Here is an 18,727-nt window from a genome sequence, read left to right as displayed (position 1 = left end):
CTTCCTGTCTGAAAAGAAAATCAATAATAAAGAAAAATGTTTAGACTAGGCAGTGACTGAGACAGGAAGTTGAATAGCAGCAGCTGGGAGAGGGGAGATACTGATCAGTGGACACACTTTCTGTTTGGAGTGATGCAATGATTTGGGACTAGATGGTGGTGATGGTTGCACAATAGTGTGACTGCAATGAATATCACTGAATTGAACTCATAAATCCTTAAACTATAGTATTTTATGTGATTTATATTTTACCCCGATTTTTAAAAACAGTAGCCAGGACCACCTCCTGAGCCAGGACGGAGCTGCCTTCCTTTGGCGGAAGAGGGAGGAGTTTGGCTGGGCCTGTGGTTTCTGCTGCCCACCAGGAGGAATTCGTAGATTTCAAGTTCAGAACAGAACCCACCTGCACTAAAGTGGGGGAGTGTTGACAGATCACAGCTGCCACTGAGGAGGCGAGGCGGGGAGCACTCTGTTGGGCAGACTTCATATTCTGTTCTCCACGGGCCCGGCCTTTCTTTACCAGATTGGAACCCTCTGGGAACCCTGTGTAGGGAAGGCCTCTGAGGCGGTGTTGTGTCCTGGGATGGATCTGTGATGCAGCTTATTTAAGGCGACAGCTGGGCCCTGAGAACCAGGATCTGCAGCTCTTCACTGGCTTCATTTTCATGAGGAAAATGACACACTTTTGGGAGTCAAGCAATCTGAATCTGTGCCAGTAACCTAATGCACGTTCTTGTTAACCTATAGTCTAGTCACTGGCCCTTCTTTAATTATCTGGTCCTGCCAGTCCTGTTTACCTAAGGACTACCCCCATTTTAGAGAGGCCAAAAACCATGAACAATACACAATGCCAAGACGGAGTTATCAGTGCTGGTGCCAGATCAGGACTTGAGATGTGGTATCACAACCCCCAACCCAGCACATGAGACTTTTTGCAAAGTGTGCAAATGGTCCAGAAGTCCTATCCCATATTTGGGAGACAAAGAAACCAAAAGGGTATAAAGGGAAAGCTTCATCAATATTTACTTGTTCAGGATTTGGAGAGAAACAGCCTCCCCTGAGTACTGTACCGGTACATGTGAAACAGCTGAAAATAAATGTTTTTTCCTGGCACTCCTGCATATTTTTCTGTCGCCTGGTAAATTCTGTAACATAAATATGGTCCCCTGACCGGGAAGACACAGCCGAATTTTCCCTCTTGAGGCATCGCCTCGCAAGAGCGGGCAGGTGGGGCCATTCAACCAAGCCCATGATGATGGGAAAGCATGCTCCAGTGATTTACTGGGTCTCAGTCATCACTGGGCCCTGGCGACCGGGGCCACCGCTAGCACTCCAGTGGACTCCAAGGAGGACACGAAAGCCCTTTTCAGGACCAGACGTCTGACGGGTGTGTTTTCCCTCAGGGGACCAATCCGAGGTCAGGCCTGCCTTTAGGTGCAGAAGAAGTAGCTGATCACTACGTAGGCAAAATATTTGCCTCAGGGACTTTCTGTGGGTGAAAGTCACAACTGGAACTGACTGGTGTGAATGTGAGTGTGAAAGCCTGCGAGAAGCAAAGCTACCTTGTGTTGTCCTGTGTCTCTGTTAACTGGGAGGGGATTGTGCCGTCTGGCTGCAAACATGGGAAGCAGTTTCTGTAAGACTGCTTCCTTAGAATGTGTGCTAAAGAAAATTGAGAAGGGCTCAGAACGCTGCCTGCAATGCAGATATCTCTCCATGAAATCAAGGGCCCCCAGCTTATGGATGAGGATGGGAAACATGAGAGTGTTTGTGAATGTTTTATGTCTCTTTGTGCTGGGAGCCGGTCCATCCTTGCTGTTTCAAGGGACCTGGCATATATGGCATACTGTTCTTAACATGTTTGCTCACCTTCTTGGCACTATGTGTTTTAACCAAGGTCACCTCTCTGAGAAAGGTTGTTTCCCCAGGTAGGGAGGGAATAAAACCCCTTAACTAAGTGCCAGGTGGGTAATTAATCACTTTAACTGCGAACAATCATGCTTAAGCTACATAATCTTTACTCCCTGGAATGGAGATAAGAAACGCCCTAACCTTTGGAATAGAGATTGATAGGATTGGAATTAACTGGTATAAATACAGATGTAACAAGACAACAGGACACAGAACCTAGACACAGAACCTAGAGACAAAAGAACTTCGCTGGAGAGAACATGGCAAAAGATCCTGGACAGAAACTGGCCACAGAACCTAGAGACAGAACCTAGCGAGAGAACATGGCAAAAGATCCTGGACAGAAACTGGCCACAGAACCTAGAGACAGAACCTGGCTACAGAACCTAGATAGAACATGGCAAGAGAACCTGACTAGAACCTGGTGACTGAACATGGCTGGAGAACCTGGACAGAACCTGGCTGGAGAACCTAGCGAGGGAACTGGCTACAGAACGTGGCTGGAGACCCTGACAAGAGAACCCGGTTATGATGACCACCTGAACGCTGCCTCTGTGTCATTCCTTCTTCACCAACTCCGTCCACACCTTTGGGGACCCCTGGACCTGCTGGGGTTGGACCCCAGCATCTTTGTTGTTTAATTTGTTTAAAGATGGGACAAGTCCCACTTTAGGGAAAGCCTAGTTGTGTTTGGTGAGGCTAAGCTGTGATAGAGATTGCAGGGTGTCCCAGCAGCTGCCAAGAATCCTTATTCTTGGGGATCATCTGGTCTTTCAGGGTATTTGCCCGCCAGAAACTGTTAGCTAATGAAATTTCTGTCTATGTCTGTAAAGTAGGGACTTTATTTTGCTGTTCCCTGATTTATGATTATGCTATACTGCCTTACAATTTTAAGATTCTTAGGTTAATTTAAAGGTGTAAAATTTATAAAGGTTGCAACCCAGGCAAGTTTACTACTCGTGAGGTGAAGCGAGAGGGAAAAAAAATGAGTTCTAAGGTTAACTATTTGCAAAAGAGTTGTAAAGTCATTTAAATCTCAAGGAGATTTAAACAAAGAGTTATTTACAGCTCCATTTCTCCCTTCTTGCCAAGGATGGAGGAAATGGTTAATGCAATAAGGGACAGGAGGCAGGATAAAAACTGAACAAAAAAAAAAAGTCTTTCACATTTAAACAGAGAGGCGAAGGTTTCTGTCTCTGAGCTTGGCAGGGCGAGGCTAGTGGTGCTTTTTAGACTGTGTAGAAATGTTCAAGCAGAGAAACTTTGGGATATAGTATTATATTGGCCAGATTAAAAAGGGTTAATCCTATAGTCCGGAAAGGAAAGGCCAGTACAAGTTACTATGGATATGGCAGAGAGGAAAGACTATTAGAGTAGAGATACTCAGTAGAAGGATTGAGACATGGTTATGCATTTTTGAAGGACATAAGAAGAAGGTTTAAAGACTAATTCAGAAGTGTAAAATTTATAAAGGTTATGTATGTGATGAGAAGGGACAGAGTAATATTTTAGTAGCAGGCAGAAAAGAAGCAGTCAGAACAGGAGCCAGGTGGAGGAGAGACGGGCTGAAGTCTGCAGCCGCCCTGGTGATTTAGAGCTGGTTGCAAGGCAGAACAAAGACTCAGCTCCCAAGAGCCAGGTGAAAGAAGGCAGAGGGGCTGGATGCCCAAGCCGTCTGCAGCCACCTGGAGAAGCGGAACCTGCAGCAAGAAGCCTGGGATGCCAGTGAGCCGACACCCAAGTTGCTGCCCAGTGAGGTATAAGTGTTGTACAACATGCAACGAAAGACTTAAGCATTTGGTTTGCTGGTTAAAGGGTGACAAGCAGTGAGCCCTGGGATCTGGGAAAGCAGGCAGCGATGGAGCTAGTGAAAGCTCCCTGTTTGCAAATGTGCTGAAAGGGTTAAAGCTTCAGCACTTCAACTGCAGTTACTAGTACAGGGAGGAGTTAATAGGAGTATAGAGAGGAAAGACATTCCCTTTGAGTGAGAGGGCTTCCAGTACTTTGAACTCTCCCAGAGAAGCTGAAAGATTTAACCCCTTAGACCAGGGGTGGGCAAACTTTTTGACTCGAGGGCCACAATGGGTTCTTAAACTGGACCGGAGGGCCGGAACAAAAGCATGGATGGAGTGTTTGTGTGAACTAATATAAATTCAAAGTAAACATCATTACATAAAAGGGTACGGTCTTTTTTTTTTTTTTAGTTTTATTCATTTCAAACGGGCCGGATCCGGCCCGTGGGCCGTAGTTAGCCCACGGCTGCCTTAGACTAAGGGGTGGGCCAAGACACCCGGTTAGCGGGGTCAGGAAGGGAGAGAGGGGCGGAGAGGAGGTGGGGAGCAGGTGGCCAGATGCCCTGTTCTTACTTACAAAGAAGCCTGGGGGAAAGATCAAGGTCGCTGCCCAGAAAGAGGACAGGCAGGAAGGCAGAGGCCTGACGCCCAAGCCACGGTACAGGAGCACTTTGCAGTGTGCAAACTTATCTCTCCCTGCAGTCCAGGCTGTGTTTAGCTTACTCCTTAGAGCCAAAGGGATGGCAAGGCAGGAGAGGGTAAAGGGAAGGCACTCTCCCTGGACCAGAGAGGCTTCAGGACTTTGAGATTCTCCGGGAGACAAGTCTGACTGAGGCACTGGCCGAAACCCCAGTTGGGAGGACCGGAGACTGCAGGATAAACTTGTTAATGTGGACTACAGCTTTCTGGGGAGATGTCCAAGCCCAGGTGTATAGGGGTTAAGCTGCCTGTGTACAGCAAAACAACTTTCTCCCTGCCAGAATGCATTTTAGGGAAATTTGACAGACTGTGTTTGTGGCTAGAAAGAAGAACCGGCCGCCACGCACAAGCCCTGACTGTGGCTTGCAGAGAACTGTGTAATGGACTTGGCTGAAGCCTGCGTCTTCATGGACATGACTCCAGAGAGACAAGGACGTTTTTCCTTTGTGTGGGAAGGTCGACAGTGGACTTTAGCCACCTCCCTGAGAGGTTTGTATGGCCTACCCTGTGTCATGTTTGGTGGCAGAAAATTTGGCTGCCTCAGGTGGCCACAGTGCCAGCATTGTACTTCATTATGTTAATATGTTATATTGACCTTTGATTCTCTTACAGATTTGAATGCAGATGCCAGCAATTACTATAGACCTATGTTGGTCTACAGGCTTTAGTAGTCTTTGGGAGTAACTGGCGAGTGTCCAGTTTCCCACACTGACCGCCATTGTTATGGCCATATATTAGCTGTCCTAGAAGGGGGTTACACATCTTAAATTTCTCCTTGTCATTTAAAGACAGTACTATTTTGTTATAATATATTTGGAAACATATTACTCTGGGAAGTCCATGAAAAGGTCTGGCAAGGAATATCAGAAGATCTTAAAGCAGGTCAGTGTATTTTCCTCCCTATCGGATCCCTCCGAAATTTGGCAATTCTTAATAAATGAATCATGGCAATGCGTTTCTTTGCATAAATTCAATAAGACCGGTTTCCAATAGTAGTTTTATTGACTGAAAACTTTGACTGGAGCATCATGTTTTAGAAAGCCCTGTCTGGCCTCTAAATACTTGAACCAATAACAGTGCCATAGAGAAAGCCTGATATCTTGCTTAGTAGCCCTGAAAATGGCCGGCTCTGGAGCGTCAGGCCATACCCCGGCATCGCAGGCGGTTGGTCAGAGTGGAAGGGGAGGAATGAGGGCACCTCTGCGTCATGAGGAGGAGGGCTGCTGAAATGAGACTTGAAGCCTAGGACAGTGGTTGGCAAACTGCGGCTCTCGAGCCACATGGGGCTCTTTGGCCCCTTGAGTGTGGCTCTTCCACAAAATACTGACTTCTGCACATGGGCCACGAAGTTTCAGTCGCACTGTACGTGCGCGCCCGCACGTGGTATTTTGTGGAAGAGCCACACTCAAGGGGCCAAAGAGCCACATATGGCTCGCAAACCACAGTTTGCCTACCACTGGCCTAGGGTATGGGCCCAGGTGGAGTCTCTGCAGGTGAGGGATTCACCTAACTCAGCAGATACTGCAGGCAGGTCTGACGGCAGCTGGATGGCCTGGCTTCCCTGCCATACGGGGCAATTAAGACTCAATCATAAGATTCCGGCAAAGGTGGTCAGTTACCATTCCTGTTGTATTTATGCAAACAATCAGGCCAAATTAAATGCAATAAATAAATTAGTCTTACTTTGGCTCTTTTAATAAACATAAAGGTGATTTTAAGAGATAAATTCTATTTCAATACAAGTTATTAGAACTGAAATGTTTTCTTTCCCTTCCACCAGACCATTGGTTGTAACTCTTGCAGTTCTGATTGCTCAATAACACTAAATTTTATAACACAGTCTGTCTCCGCCAGGCCACAAGCCCACCTCCTTCTGCGCCCAGGCCTCATCGTCCCTCTGACAGACAGGAGGACCTCTTGGCTCTGAAAGAAAACTCCATCCCTCTTCAGCATGGAGTAGCCAGAGGAGCCCACTGATGTCCGTTTTCCCTGAAAGAATTCAGAGCCAGGGTCCTTGAGGGGATGGTTAGGCAGTTAGACAGACATGAGCAGAGCGAGGACGATGGTCCAACTGGAGAAGAAATAGATGGGACCCTGAGACGTGCTTCTCACCACTCCCACTGTTCTGAAGCCGGAAATGAAGAAACCAGTGCACATTCCCTGTCCCTTCCTCAAAGAAAGCCAACAGGCTTAGAACAGCTAATAGAGATAGAATCAGTAAGCCCTGAAGCCCCAGATGTTACTCCAGACCATGTCTCTGGACTGCCAGCACAATCCCTTAGGTCAGTGGTTAACAAACTCATTAGTCAATAGAGCCAAATATCAACAGAACAATGATTGAAATTTCCTTTGAGAGCCAAATTTTTTAAACGTAAACTATATAGGTAGGTAAATGTTATGAACTTAATTAGGGTACTCCTAAGGCTTAGGAAGAGCCACACTCAAGGGGCCAAAGAGCCTCATGTGCCTCGTGAGCCTCAGTTTGCCGACCACGGCCTTAGGTAATAAAGATGGAAAAATCATGAGCTGCTGAACACCCTGCTCCCTCGCTCTGAGCCTTCTATTAAATCCCTAAGGCTGAGAATCAGCTTGAGGATCAAGCGGGGTGGGGAAGGGGGGATGATGATGGGGAAAATGAGAAACTTTGCGGGGAGGGGCTAGCAATCTGAATCTGTTCCAGTAACCTAATGCACATGCTTGTTAGTCTATACCAGTGGTCGGCAAACCGCGGCTCGCGAGCCACATGGGGCTCTTTGGCCACTGTAGTGTGGCTCTTCCACAAAATACCATGTGCGGGCATGCACTACAGTGCCATTGAAATTTCGTGGCCCATGCGCCGCAGTCGGATTTTGGCCTGGGTGAGTCTATTTTGAAGAAGTGGCATTAGAAGAAGTGGGGGGGTTGGTCGGTTGGTCGGTCGGGCGACGGGAGACTCGGCACAAGCGGGCCATGGGATACGCAGCGCGGGGGAGGCGCCAAATATCAACAGTACTTAAACTATATAGGTAGGTTAATAACAATGTACCTACCTATATAGCTTAAGTTTAAAAAATGCGGTTCTCAAAAGAAATTTCAATCGTTGTACTGTTGATATTTGGCTCTGTTGACTAATGAGTTTGCTGACCACTGGCCTATACTCTAGTCACTGGCCCTCCTTTAATTATCTGGTCCTGCAAGACCTGTTTACCTAAGGACTACCCCCGTTTTAGAGAGGCCATGAACCATGAACAATACACAACCCCCAGAGGGAGTTATCAGTGCTGGCGCCAGGCCAGGCGTTGAGATGTGGTCTCACTGCCCTCAGCCCAGCACATGAGGCTTTTTGCAGAGCCCGCCGAAGGTCCGGAAGTCCCAGCCCATATTTGGGAGACAAAGAAACCTAAGGGTATAAAGGGAAAGCTTCCTCCATATTGACTTGCTCAGGATTTGGAGAGAAACAGCGTCCCCTGCGGCCTATACTGGTACATGTGAAACATCTGAAAATAAATGGGTTTTTCCTGGTACCCCTGTGGGTCGCCTTGTAAATTCTGTAACAATTTCACCCAGGACCAGGCGCTGGGCCGCCCCCCTCACTCTGACAGCACATTGCCTGAGGAGTCCCAGGGGAGAGATCCATGTTTCTCTCTCTCCCTCCTTCTCTAAAAAATAAAATCAATAATAAAAAAAACATGTTTAGAATAGACAAATTGACCGAGACAGGAAGTTGAATAGCAGCAGCTGGGAGAGGGGAGATACTGATCAGTGGACACAAAGTTTCTGTTTGGGGTGATGCAATGATTTGGAACTAGATGGTGGTGATGGTTGCACAATAGTGTGACTGCAATGAATATCACTGAATTGAACTCATAAATTGTTAAACTACAGTATTTTGTGCGATTTATATTTAACCCCGATTTTTAAAAATAGTTCCAAGGACGAACCCCTGTGCCAGGACGGGGCTGCCTTCCTTTGGTGGAAGAGGGAGGAGTTTGGCTGGGCCTGTGGTTTCTGCTGCCCACCAGGAGGAATTCGTAGATTTCAAGTTCAGAACGGAATCCACCTGCACTAAGTGGGGGAGTGTAGACAGATCACAGCTGCCACTGGAAAGTGAGGCAGGGAGCACTCTGTTGGGTGGACTTTGCCACCTGTTCTCCAGGGGCCCGGCCTTCCTTTACCGGATTGGAACCCTCCGGGAACCCTGTGTGGGAAGGCTTCTGAGGCGGTGTTGTGTCCTGGGATGGAGTAGTGATGCAGCTTATTTAAGGCGACAGCTGGGCACTGGGAACCAGGATCTGTAGCTCTTCACTGGCTTCATTTTCATGGGGAAAGTGAGACATTTTGGGCGCGTTAGCACACTGAATCTGTGCCAGTAACCTAACGCACCTTCTTGTTAGCATATAGTCTAGTCCTGCCGTGGGCAAACTACGGCCCGCGGGCCGGATCCGGCCCATTTGAAATGAATAAAACTAAAAAAAAAAAACAGACCGTACCCTTTTATGTAATGATGTTTACTTTGAATTTATATTAGTTCACACAAACACTCCATCCATGCTTTTGTTCCAGCCTCCGGTCCAGTTTAAGAACCCATTGTGGCCCTCCAGTCAAAAAGTTTGCCAACCCCTGGTCTAGCCCCTGCCCAGGGCCACCTGACCATTCCCAGTAACCGGCCAAGGTGGGCTGAGGGCACCAGCCACCCGGATCCGCAGGTCCCGGCAAAGGTAGACCATCCCCGCCTGGGAACAGTAGCTATGCTTGTGTGTGTGTCTAAGTGTGTGTGTGTGCCCACACCTGCATGACCTTGGCCCTGAGCCTGGCTGGAAAGGGCAGCTATCCTGGCCCCAGGTATCCTGCCTGGAGGAATGGGCAGAGGGAGGGCAGGGGAAGGGAACCATCCACAGGCAGCTGCCAGTCCTGGCTCCCGGATGTCTCCCGGATGTCCCGCCCCATAAATACCCCTGCTCAGAGGCAGGGGCCCCAAGAGAGGCACACGCACCATGGGGCACCTGGAGCTGGCTGTCTTAGGCCTCGCTTGCTGCTTGGCAGTAGTGAGCGCAGCAACGGTAAGCGAGAACACAGCGGGCGAGGAGGGGCCCCTGTCTGCTCCCCAAACCCGGCCTGGGAACTGGGTCGGGCACCTCGGATGGGAGGTAGGGAGGGTAGAGGGTGAAGGGGGGCAGGCAGGTGAGGCGCTGGCAGGAGGAGCCCCCGAGAGCCCACACCCAGCAGGCACTTTCCTGGCCCTTCCTCTGCTCCTGCATCTGCGCTCACACGATGGTCCAGACGCAGCTCAAATACAGGACGCCCGCGAACTTGAAAGTCAGAAACCACGAATAAGTTCTGGTACAGGCGCTCTCCAGGGCACACAGGGTGCACTGATGCCAAACACAAACAAAACCCCAGGGTCACTGGCGTCCTCAGTGCTGATTTGCGGAGTCCGCCTTGGCCACCACGGCCCTCAGGGTGTTCCTCTGTCCGGGGATGGCCATGGCCCCGCACAGAAGGGAGCTGGGCCCTGAGCAGGCCAGCAGTTTGCCCATCACAGCCCCCAGCTTCAGAACAGGAGTCTGGACCTCGGTCTAGTTCAACCCGGTCCCAGGCCTCCGGCCCCCTGAAAGGGCGACCTCACCTGCTTGCCGGTGGCCGGGGCCCCTCCAGGGTCACTCAGAAGCCCCGGGGCAGCGACAGGGTCTCCTTCCTCAGGGCCCTGCTATGGGGCGAGGAGCGAGGCTTCCACAGGAACCCACAGCTACAGGCGGGCGTGACTAGGGACCCACCACCTGGGATCTGTCCTGGACCCCTAGAGCCAGCAGGGGTGGCCCCACCCCACCCAGCCTGCGCCCCCTGAGCCTGGCCCTCTCCCCAGCTGGGCGTGGTGCCCACAGAAGGGGGCTTCGTGGAGGGCGTCAACAGGAAGCTGGGCCTCTTCGGCATCGGCGGCCGCTCTGTGGACATCTTCAAGGGCATCCCCTTCGCCGCCCCGCCCAAGGTCCTGGAGAACCCCCAGCCGCACCCCGGCTGGCAAGGTGCGAGTGGGTGGATTGGTGGGTGCTGGGCTGGACCTGTGCCTGCGGTGGCGGGTGGGGCCACCATCCTCAGACTGTTGCAGAATTTTCCAGGCGACCGAGAAAATATGCAGGAGCACCGGAGGCACAGGAAAAACCCATTTATTTCTGGACAGTCCACATGTGCCGGTCCAGTGACTCAGGGGGGTCTGTTTCTATCCAAATCCTGAGCCCCCAATATGGAGGAAGCTTTCTTTTCTACCCTTTTGGTATCCTTGTCCCCAGATATGATTCATACTTCCGGACCTTTCGCAGGCTTTGCAAAAGCGCTGGAATGGGTGCAGTGGGACCACCTCTCAAGGCCTGGCTTGGCGTCAACACTGATAACTCCATCTGGGGATGGTTATGGCCTCTCTAAAATGGGAGTAGTATTTTGGGTATCAGGTCTTGCAGGACCAGATAATTAAAGGGGCAGTGACTAGATTCAGATTGCTAGCACCCCAAAATATCTCATTTTCCCCATCAACACCAGCCCCTCTTGTCCCCCACAGGGACCCTGAAGGCCAAGGACTTCAAGCAGCAATGCCTGCAAACCACTGGCACCATGTTAAATACCAAGGGCTCCGAAGACTGCCTCTACCTCAACATCTGGGTCCCCCAGGGCCAGAAAGAAGGTACATCCCCCCACCACATGCCCTCCAGGTCCTTGAACCTGCATGAAGCGCCCAGGCAGCCAGAGGCCCAGCCCTGCCCAGCCCCTTCGCTTGTTGGGGCTCCAGAGCTGAAATTCCCTGAAACAAGCAACCAGAGGGCATGGGGACAGGACAGTTGGGGTCACCGGGGCTGCTCTCCTGCCTCAGTTTCCCAGAACCTGCCTGTCATGATCTGGATCTACGGAGGATCCTTCCTCATGGGGTCTGCCCAAGAAAAAAGCTTCTTCAATAACTATGAGTATGACGGGCAGGAGATCGCCATGCGGGGCAATGTCATTGTGGTCACCTTCAACTACCGCCTCGGGGAGCTGGGCTTCCTCAGCACTGGGGACGCCAACCTGCCAGGTGTGCTGGGTGCCTTGGGCCGGGGTGAAGGAGTTGGTGGGGGCCCTTCAGTACCGCTTTCTCCCAACAACTACTGACAGCCTCCCAGACAGACCCAGAATTCTATTGGCAGAGCAGGAAGCTGGGGATGGACAGTGAGACACAGGAGCCCATTGGCAGCTGTAGCGAGAGAAGAGGCTGCCAGCCCGGCAGGGACCCAGGGACACTAGGGAACAGGGACAGGGACCCAGGGAGACCAGGGAGCAGGGACAGGGACCCAGTGAGAGACAGAAGATCAGACACTGAGGTGGTGACTCAGGGGACCAAGAGCCATGGACAGACAAGAGGGACCGTGTCAGGGAGAGATGAGCAGCCTGGCCCTCCTGTCCTTGGTCCCCTACCTGAGCCCCACACCCCTCCAGCACCTCATTCATTCAGGTTCTGGGGACCCGCCCTGCACCATCCTGGGGCTTGACAGGGGCCTCCACATGGAGGATGCTCTCCCTCGACCCCAGTCCCTGATGTGCTCCCACACCCGCCCCAGGTAACTACGGCCTTCGGGACCAGCACATGGCCATCGCGTGGGTGAAGAGGAACATTGCAGCCTTCGGGGGGGACCCCGACAACATCACCATCTTTGGGCAATCAGCCGGAGGTGCCAGCGTCTCTCTGCAGGTCTGGGGACCTGGGAAGGCGGGTCTTCCTCCCAGGGTGCTGGGGAGCAGATGGGGGCTGTGGGGACCAGCATGAAGCTGACAATCTTGCAGTTTCTGGCTGAGCCTGGGTGTGGGCAGGAGCGGCGAGGCCATGGTGACAGGACCTCTGTGTGTCGCAGACCCTCTCTCCCTACAACAAGGGCCTCATCCGGCGAGCCATCAGCCAGAGCGGCTCGGCAGTGGCCTCCTGGGCCATCCAGAGGGACCCTCTCCGCTGGGCCAAGCAGGTAAAGGGGAGCTGCGGTGGGGGAGGGGGAGGGTTACCTCCTGTACATGCCCTGTCCCGGTCCCCATGGCCGTCTGCCCCGCAGTGGCCTCACCTACCTGTCTCCCCCCAACCCCAGATCGCCAGGACGGTGGGCTGCCCTCTGGATGATACCGCCAGGATGGCCAAGTGTCTGAAGGCCACCGACCCCCGGGCCCTGACACGGGCCTATAAGACGAACCCATTCGGCATGGCGTGTGAGTGGGGGCTCCACCTGGGGGGCCGGCCATGCTTCCCAAGAAGTGAGGAAGTGCCGGGTCTGCGGCCTGGCCCATCACCCGCTCACTGGCGCCTGTAGGCAGCGACATGCCACCATGGCCCTGAAGCCTGTGTGGCCCCACTGGCTTTGCTGAGGGCACCATCCCGCCGTCTTATCCTCCCTGGGTCCGACCCCTTTGGGAAGCGGGTGCGCATTTGGGCGCACCCCCAACCATGCCGCGTACAGTCATTTGCACCCAATTGTAAGGACCAGAACAAGCGCCTTTGAACTAGTACCAGCAGTCCCCTCTGGTGGTCCTTGAGTTCTGAAAGGTTGGCGACCGCTGACCTAGCCGACTGCTGACTCTCCTGAGCCAGCCGTGCGGTCTCTTCAGGGGACATTCAGGCTTCCGGGGGGAGGGGGAGGAAATGCGGACCTGGCACAGGGCCTGGCTCACAGACCAGCACAAGCCAGCCCTCACTCCAGCGGTTCCTCAATATCTCTTGGTCTTCCTCCTCCCGATTCTGGCCGAGCAAGAAGAGAGGGAGACAGGGACGCCCACTCCTGGACGGGACAGGCGGGCCTCAGGCCCAGTGGCTGTCAGCGGGATGGTTTGTCCCCAGGGAGCCTGTGGCAGTCTGGGTCGCCACACTGGGGGGTGCTGACCTCTAGAGGACGGGGCCAGGGAAGCTGCTCCACACCCGCAGGGCAGCCCAGGCCTTAGAATTATCTGGCCCCATGTCAGGGGACAGGCCGAGGACCCTGGTCTGGATCAGAGGAGGCAGGGGCTGCATCCGGGCAGGAGGCCTGGCAGGGGGTCTCTGGAAGGTGCTAGAACCCGCTGCTCTCCATGCAGCCGACGTGTTGGTCCTCGTCCCTGTCATTGATGGAGACTTTATCCCTGATGAGCCCATCAACCTTTTCGCCAACACGGCCGACATTGACTACATCGCTGGCACCAACAACATGGATGCCTACTTCCTTGTCAGATTATTCATACCGGCTGTCGACATTGACCTGCTGACCATTACTGGGTGAGTAGGGCGCAGGGCCCAGGGTGGTACCTGTGGGCACTTGGAGAGGCATCAGCTGAGGGAGGAGGCCAACAGGTAAAGCGGGCCATCTGCAGTCCCCTGGGGTGGGGTAGGGGTGGAGGTGGGGGTGCATGTGGGTTCCCTCTCACTTGCCGGGTTGAGGGACCAGTGCCGACTTGGTCCCTGCAGGGAGGACTTCTTCAAGCTGGTCAGCTGGGTCACCATCGCAAAGGGGCCCAGAGGTGCCAATGCCACCTTTGACTTCTACACGGCGTCCTGGACCCAGGACTCCTCCCAGGAGGCCAAAAAGAAGACGGTGGTGGACTTTGCAACCGACTACTTCTTCCTGATGCCCACGAAGATAGATGTGGCCCAGCACAGAGCCAACGCCAAGTGAGGGCTGGGACAGGGGAGGCCTGGGTCATGCACCTGCCCAGCAAAGCCTCCCCAGTGGGCGGCTCAGGGGGTCAGGGAGGCCTGGGAAAGCCGGGAAGGGGTCCCAGCGGTGCCTGCACCATCTGCCCTGACCAGGCCTGATGAGACTTGAGAAGGCCCCTGCTCACATCCCTGCTTAGGGGCCTTTACAGTGCCCTCCTCAGCCCACAGGCCTCCCCTGGAAGCGCCTACAGCCTGCCGCCTCCCCACACTGAGGGGAACAGAACAGGGGATGCTGGTCTCTGTTGTGGGTTTGGAGTTTGCCAACATTCAAAACAACTTTGGCCTGCAGCCAGCTGGTAAACTTCCAGTGAAAACAAAAAGTAAGTTAGGAATGCTGACACGGAAGGGAGAGAAAACGATACCATCTGATGAAGATCACAAATTCATTGCAGAGAAAAGGAAGGAAGACGCCTCCATAGGCTTTGTGGAGGGAAGTGTGGATACACTAAAATCTCAAAACCCACAACCCCTCCGCCTTCCCTTCCCCAGTGCAGGGATCCAGGTCCCTCCTGAGTCTGGGGATTTCCCGGCTCCTCCTGCTCTCCCCAGGGCCTCCCTCCAGGGCCCTGCTCTTGACTGGAGGGCCCATGTGAGCTCCCTGACAACTTGGGCCGTGTCCCTCCCTCCTCAGGAGTGCCCGGACCTACACCTACCTGTTCTCCAAGCCCTCTCGCAATCCGTCTTATCCCAGCTGGGTGGGCGCCGACCACGGTGAGGATGTCCAGTACGTGTTTGGGAGACCTTTCGCGACCCCCCTGGGATACTGGGCCCAAGACAGGACTGTCTCCCGGACCATGATCGCCTACTGGACCAACTTTGCCAGAACTGGGTAAGGCGGGTGAGGCTGGGCCAGGCCTCCTGCCACCTGGGCCCACATGCCTGTCCCCTCACATACACTTAACCTCCCTGAGCCCCAGTACCCCCTGTGTGTGAGGATAGGAAGTACTGGAAGGGCCCTGGCTGGTTTGGCTCAGTAGATAGAGCCTGGGCCAGTGTCCTGAAGGGTCCCGGGTTTGATTCCAGTCAAGGGCACGTACCTCAGTTGCGGGCTCAATCCCCGGCCCTGGTGGGCGTGTTGGGGATGTCTCTCTCACATCAATGTTGCTCTCTCTCTCTGCCTCTCCCTTCTTTTCACTCTCCATTGAAATAAATGGAATACTATCTTTATTGCGGGTAAAACTAAGGGGGGGAGTCTGGCTGGGCCTCAGTTCACGCACATGCCCAGCCCATGTCCAGGTGATAGTGAGGCCCTGGTGGATCGGGTCAGCATGGAGGTCTCCAGCCTCCTGTGAGCCCTCAGACCCCACACGGCCTTTTCTCTCATCTGCAGAGACCCCAACCAGGGCCACATGGCTGTGCCCACCCAATGGGAGCCCTACACCCAGGAAAACGGCAACTACCTGGAGATTAACAACAAGATGGATGGCCAGTCCATGAAGCAGCACCTGAGGAGCAACTCCCTGCAGTACTGGACCCAGACCTACCAGGCACTGCCCACCGTCAACGAAGACGAGGCTGGCCCTGTGCCCGCCTTGGACGATGCTGAGGCCGTCCCCTGAGCCCCCCACTGGTGACTCTGAGGGGGCTCAGATGTCCGCAGCCATCAGCTCTAATGTCCTCATCCAAGAGGCCACCTCCCTCCCCAGCTCTTCCTGAATAAAGCCGCTTCTCTCTCTGGCAACCCTCTTTGCCCTCAATCCCTCAGCTGCCCGTACTGTCTCTGCACGTGTCCTGCTCAGGAAGTGGGGTGACCCCTCATTTATACGGAGGAAAGAGGGTCAGAGAGGCATCAGCGCCAGGGCGGAGCTCAGGCTGCTGGCCCTGAGCGGGGCCCCCGGACCCATAGGCAGTTGCATCTGGACCAGTACAATGGACTCAGATTCGGCCATGCCCTCAGGATGCGGGGAGCGTGCTCTGTTTAAAGAGAATGGCCTGGGGAAGAAACGGATTCGCCTCCAGCTGGATCCCAGGCAGAGACAGTAGTGCATCCCGCTGGGCTCAGAGCAGAGGGTACAGGGTTGGGCCTTGGGTGCCCACCGGCAGGGCCAGGGGTGCTACCTGCTGGCTCTGGCAGAGTCCGGAGGGGAGCGGCAGGCAGAGGTGAGACGCAGGGCCATGGCCACCTCAGCAAGGTCTGGGACAGGGCACCGCCTGCACCGAGGGCTCCCCCATCCTCACCTCACATGGCCCGGGCAGTGGGCACTGTGGACCCCCCTGTTTTAGACAGTTACTGTGAGACAGGCTCACCTGTCCGAACTCAAATAGAGACTCGGAGACAGAAGTGCGGTGAAAGCGAGACCTTGAATGCGCTCTGGGGAGCGGGTGTCCGCCCATTGCACAGGCTCACCTGGGGCGGGAACACAGTCCACTTAATCGGCCGTCCTCGGTTCCTCATTGGCTGAGTGCTATGGGCTCAGCTGTTTCCTGACACGTCGACTCGGTCCTCCCATTGGGCCATTTAATAAAATTGGGCTGAGGCCTTTTCTAGTTGCCTCCCCCTCCCCCTGTCTAGCTGCGGCCGGTGCCTGGAGGGTCTCCACCATGATGCCAGCCCACGCCCACAGGGCCTTGGTCTCTCATCCTCATCCCTCCCCCTCCCTTCTCTGTGCCTGGGGAGGTTCAGCCACCGCTTCCATCAGAAGCTGGCCATGCTGGCCCATGTCCTACAGCGCCAGGGCTCCAAGAGGGCTCACGTGCCCCAGGCCCTCACAGCGAGGACTCAAGCCCAGGTCTGAGACACCAAAGCTCACCAGGTCAGCTCAGAGCAGGCGTGAGGGCTCAGAGGAGAGAAGGCTCCTGCTGGGGTGTGCATGGCAGGGGCAGCTCAGGGCACCAGCCGGCCACCCTGATGCACACGGTCCAGTGTTTCCCTGGCCAGGCGGTGGGAACAGCGGCCAGTGTGGGTGGTGTTCCTTCCGCCCTCCCATCCTCATCCTTCCACCTCCCCCACGAGAGGTTCCAAGCGCCCACCTCCCCATGGCAGAACCACAGCACAGCCCTGGACAGCGAGGGCAGCCAGCCAGGGGCTGCGGGCTCTCAGGGCTCCAGCCCGTCTACCCTTCAGGACCAGTGAGTCTAAACTGGTCACAGCCCGAGAGGAGGACCTCAGACCTCACAGCCCTGGGTTCCTCTGGGCCAGCGGGGAGGGGGCAGGAATCAGCACGTTTATCCTGCAAACCCGCACTCACCTGGGACTCCTCAGACCACGTGCGGGCAGGCGAGGGGGGCGGTCCAGCACCTGGTCCTGGGTGAAATGAAGCCTGTGAAGAGCGGCAGCTCCTGGTTCCCGGGGCCCAGCTGTCGCCTTAAATGAGCTGCATCACACATCCTTCCCGGGACACAGCGCCGCCAGAGAGGCCTTCCCAGGACAGGTTCCCCGAGGGTTCCAATCCCGTAAAGGAAGGCCCGGCCCTGGAGAACAGAATGCGAAGTCCCCGACAGAGGCCCCTGACCACTACTCCCCGCCTCGCCTTCCCAGTGGCAGCTGTGATCTGTCTACACTCCCCCACTTAGTGCAGGTGGGTTCCGTTCTGAACTTGAATTCTACGAATTCCTCCTGGTGGGCAGCAGAAACCACAGGCCCAGCCAAACTCCTCCCTCTTCTGCCAAAGGAAGGCAGCCTCGCCCTGGGTCAGGAGCTGGTCCTTGCAACTGTTACTTCTTAAGAATTGGGGTAAGGGGGTGGATAAGAGATCAAGCAAAGGGCTTGTATGCAGGCATATACACATAACCAAGGACACAGGCAGTAGGGTGCGGGGACGTGCTGGGGGACAGGGGTGGCTGGGGAGCAGTCAGTGGCAGAAATGGGAGACATATGTAATACTTTCAACAATGGAGTATTTAAATTTTAAAAAATTGGAGTCAAATATACATAACATGAAGTGTGCCGAGCCGGCATGGCCAGGGGTGAACTGGGAGCGGTGAAGGATGGAGGAAAGACGGACAAGAGAAGAAGGCTGGGGCTGGGTGGGAGGCTCCTCTCGGATGGAGAGACAGCGCCACAGCCTGCAAGCCGAGTCTTTATTTTATCGGATTCCACGAGGCAAAGTAAGGGCGTGGTTACAATTCGTGGGTTTCGAGTCCACTCCGTTACATGCACCTGGTCAGGCTTTGTTGACTTGCTGCACCTCCACAGCCCACACCACTCAGCCACGTGGGACCACAGGTTCGGACCATAAGGGCAAGCTCACAGCCACAGCCTTTGGCCATCATTGTGCTGGGACTTGCCCGTGGCTTTGCCTCGAGAGGACCTGCCCTCTCACTGGTCCCAGGCTTGAACCTGTCCGAACGCTGTAGCCCAGTGATGGCGGACCTTTTGAGCTCGGCGTGTCAGCATTTTGAAAAACCCTAACTTAACTCTGGTGCCGTGTCACATAGAGAAATTTTTGATATTTGCCACCATAGTAAAACAAAGACTTACATTTTTGACATTTATTTTGTATATTTAAATGCCATTTAACAACGAAAAATCAACCAAAAAAATGAATTCACGTGTCACCTCTGACACGCGTGTCATAAGTTCGCCATCACTGCTACAGCCGCTCTCCACAATAAAGCACCCTGGTTTAACTTCTCAGGTGACATTCATTGCAGTCACACTATTGTGCAACCATCCCCACTATTTCCAAATCTTTTTTTTTTTTAATTAAATCTT

The 18,727-nt window shown here is 54.0% G+C and overlaps 1 protein-coding gene across 1 annotated transcript; it reads left to right on the top strand.

Annotated features, from left to right (window-relative positions):
• Nucleotides 1-9,292: 9,292 nt before the first annotated feature.
• LOC118666919 (bile salt-activated lipase-like) lies at nucleotides 9,293-15,754 on the top strand. The gene is given in 12 exon segments (XM_036329234.1): nucleotides 9,293-9,442; nucleotides 10,246-10,405; nucleotides 10,936-11,058; nucleotides 11,245-11,442; nucleotides 11,966-12,096; nucleotides 12,257-12,364; nucleotides 12,482-12,599; nucleotides 13,458-13,635; nucleotides 13,825-14,028; nucleotides 14,705-14,902; nucleotides 15,404-15,623; nucleotides 15,625-15,754. Coding segments are annotated over 12 exon segments (1,809 nt in total). The 5' UTR covers nucleotides 9,293-9,376; the 3' UTR covers nucleotides 15,730-15,754.
• The last annotated feature ends 2,973 nt before the right edge of the window (nucleotides 15,755-18,727 follow it).

Source organism: Myotis myotis, unplaced genomic scaffold, assembly GCF_014108235.1.
Source record: "Myotis myotis isolate mMyoMyo1 unplaced genomic scaffold, mMyoMyo1.p scaffold_m19_p_12, whole genome shotgun sequence".
NCBI classification, from domain to species: Eukaryota; Metazoa; Chordata; class Mammalia; order Chiroptera; family Vespertilionidae; genus Myotis; species Myotis myotis.
The sequence above is the reverse complement of the archived record's forward strand: the minus strand, read 5'-3'. Positions and strand labels throughout refer to the sequence as shown.